Source organism: Aythya fuligula, chromosome 7, assembly GCF_009819795.1.
Source record: "Aythya fuligula isolate bAytFul2 chromosome 7, bAytFul2.pri, whole genome shotgun sequence".
In the NCBI taxonomy this organism is placed as follows: Eukaryota; Metazoa; Chordata; class Aves; order Anseriformes; family Anatidae; genus Aythya; species Aythya fuligula.
Window position 1 is genome coordinate 20,735,404 of NC_045565.1, and position 3,078 is coordinate 20,738,481.

Consider the following 3,078-nt stretch of genomic DNA (forward strand, 5'->3'; position numbering starts at 1 on the left):
CTTTAGACTCAGCATAAGATGATGTTTTTATTGAGCAATTTTCAGAGTTTAAACACAGATTTGATATGTAAATACAGACATCCAGCTTCAAAGTAAACACAGAAATAAAACCAAACAACTTTCAGACCTATATGATGTGAAACCATGGGGGGAGGGGGAGAGCTGCTTTTAGAAATGCAGCTAAATCTAAGTTTAAATCTAAGTTTTCTCAGTAAATTTATGTTATGGAGCCTCATCAGCTGTTTTTATTTTGATCTAATTTTGATCAAAATCTCAATTATCTCACAATTCTTAATAAAATTCTTAATAAATATCACAAGTTTGATTGAGGAGTAGGGCAAACAACTGTATAGAAAATGCCTGCCTACTATTAAAAATGGTAAGGGGTGAAGGCAGTAGTGGAAAGAGGTTAATATGTGATTGCTATACGCTTGTGGAATGGACTTGATATGCCTGTCACCCCTCTGGGGTAAGAACATCAGGCTCCCATCCTCCTGGCATGATATTTGTTTGCTGGGGAATGGGTGCACCTTACTTGGAGGCATTCCTCCTGTGGGAATTCACTGCATGGGTGAAACATACAGCTGCTTATCATCCCTCTGGAATGGGATGACAGGGTCCCTCGTGTCCACCAAGCCCTGTAAAGGGGGTAATAGTTTCCAGAAATAGCTCTGCCCCACAATCCAATCGCAAAATAGTTGGCACATGATGACACTTTGGGCTGCTGCCAGGGGCAGCCTTTGTCTGAGGAGTCCCAGGTCTCTTCTCTGCAGGCAGCTCCTCACTGCTGTCCTCCCCCTGGAGACTTACAGCATGGGGCACAGGCTGCACCCAGGCAGTGACGGCAGCGGGTGGCACTGATGATGAGGCGGCTCCTTCCTTCTGGCAGGTGGTGTCCTGGTGATAGGAAACCAGCTCGTTGCTGAAGTTGACCCTCTCCACAGTGGACTTACGTGTGTCACAGCAGAAGCACCTGCAGCCCAGCAGGTTGCTGAAAGCCCGCCTGAAGTCTGCATTGAAAGCGTAGATGACTGGGTTCACCGAGGAGTTGGCCCAGCCAAACCACACGAAGATGTTGAAGGTGGTTTGGCCAACGCAGGCTGACTGCCCTTCCCGATCGCTCTCCGGCTGGCAGAAAGGCAGCAGGCAGTTGAGCAGGAAGAAGGGCAGCCAGCAGCAAACAAAGACTCCCATTATGATAGAGAGGGTCTGCAGCACCTTGGTCTCCTTGCGCAGGGAGCTCCGCAGAGCGGAGGTGGGCTCCTTGCCATGGGCAGGCCACTGCCCCCCTGCTCGCTCAAGGGTGGAAATGCGGCGGATCTGGGCCTGGGCGATCCGGTAGATCCTGGTGTAGGTGATGATCATGACGGCCACGGGGATGTAAAAGCTGACGAGGGAGGAGGTGATGGCATAAGTACGGTTCAGGCTGACCTCACAGCGCGGTGTCCCAGGCGGCTGGGAGCCCGGCTGCCTCCTGTCCTTGGCTTTGTGCCAGTGTAGCTGCACGGGGACGAAGGAGATGAGGACGGAGAGGGCCCAGGCCGCAGCTATCATGGCGCAGGCGAGGCGCTGCGTCATCCGCCGCTCATAGCGAAAGGGGCTGGCGATGGCCCAGTACCGGTCCAGGCTGATGATGCAGAGGTGGAGGATGGAGGCGGTGGAGCACATGATGTCAAAAGCCACCCAGGTGTCGCAGAAGCGGCTGCCGAAGAGCCAGGAGCCGCCGGCCACCTCGGTGACCGCCTTCCAGGGCATCACCAGGACGGCCACGCACAGGTCGGAGACGGCCAGCGACAGCACGAACCAGTTGGTGACCTTGGCGCGGAGGTGGCGGAACCGCAGCACGGCCAGGCACACCAGCGCGTTGCCCGCCAGCGTGCCCAGCACCAGGGCGCCCAGCAGGCACCCGCCCAGAGCCCGCAGCGCCCGCGGGCCACCCCCCGCCGCCGCCGCGCTCGCCATGGGGGGCGCTCCGCCGCCCGGGGGGGCATCGCCGGCCGCCCCCCGGCCCGGGCTACTCACCGCGGCACGGCACGGCCCCGCCGGGGGAACGGGGCGCTGCTCAGGGCCGGCGCCGGGCTCCCGGCGGCCGCCTGGCGCTGAAGGGGAGCCGCCGCTTCCCGCCCGCCGCCATGGGCGGGACGAGTGGCAACTTTCGGCCTCCGCCTGCCGGCGCCGTGCGGCCGCCCCCAGCCCGAGGGGCCGGAGCCGGGGGACGGTCCCGCAGCGCCGTCGGAGCACGGGGGTGAGGGAGAGGAGGGGAGAGGAACCGCGCTGCCCCGCCGCCTGCCCTCGGGCACAGCCAGCGGACGGTGGCGTCGTGCCCGCCCGTGCCCGCGGTGCCATCGCGCCTAGCAGGAGCCGTGCGAGCCGCCGCTTCGCAGCGTCCTGCCGGGTCGTTGCTGCCGCTGCTGCTGCTGGTTTTGTTTCAGACTGAAACCCTGCGGAAAGACACCCGGGCACGGGAACCTCGCACATCGCTGGTTTGGATCTGCTCAGTCCTGGCTGCTCAGCCGCAGGCACCCAGGACCGGCACCTAGATATTTCAGCCCAAGGCGTTTTCGGGTCTACTTCAACTGCCTTCAGCTCGCTTTTACAACTATATATGTGCTGTCATGTAAACGTGTCTTGTGTACGTTCACAGCCTACTTCAGAGAAAGTATCCTAATGGAAATAGGCTGTAATCCTTTATTCTGGAAGAATTTATTGAGATTGAAATACGGTAATCCTGTTATGAGAATAAAAAGAGATTGCGGTGTGAATTGAAAAGATCAACTCATATAATTACTTAACATGATAATCTTTTGAGATTTGCTTTTCTTTCTTTCTTTCTTTTTTTTTTCCTCCAAATTAAAACTGCTTCATACTCTCATGTCAATAAGAATAATTTCCAAGCCAGAAAGCATCCGATTTCCATTGCATGGTGAAGATATCCATGGTAATTAAAGGCTGGACCTTTTAAAACAAATTTGGAACAGTAAAGCTGGCAGCTTATCCTGTAAAATTAGCATATTTAAGATAAGCTAGCTGGATTGTGTCAGTTCATAACAGATTGTTAACATTTGGTCGCATTTTTTA

General features: G+C 55.7%; 1 protein-coding gene across 1 annotated transcript; it reads right to left on the minus strand.

Moving 5' to 3' along the window:
* Positions 1 to 591: 591 nt before the first annotated feature.
* LOC116491320 (D(1)-like dopamine receptor) lies at positions 592 to 2,346 on the minus strand. The gene has a single exon (XM_032191185.1). The coding sequence runs from the start codon at positions 2,344 to 2,346 to the stop codon at positions 592 to 594; it is 1,755 nt and encodes a 584-aa protein (XP_032047076.1).
* Between the last annotated feature and the right edge of the window lie 732 nt (positions 2,347 to 3,078).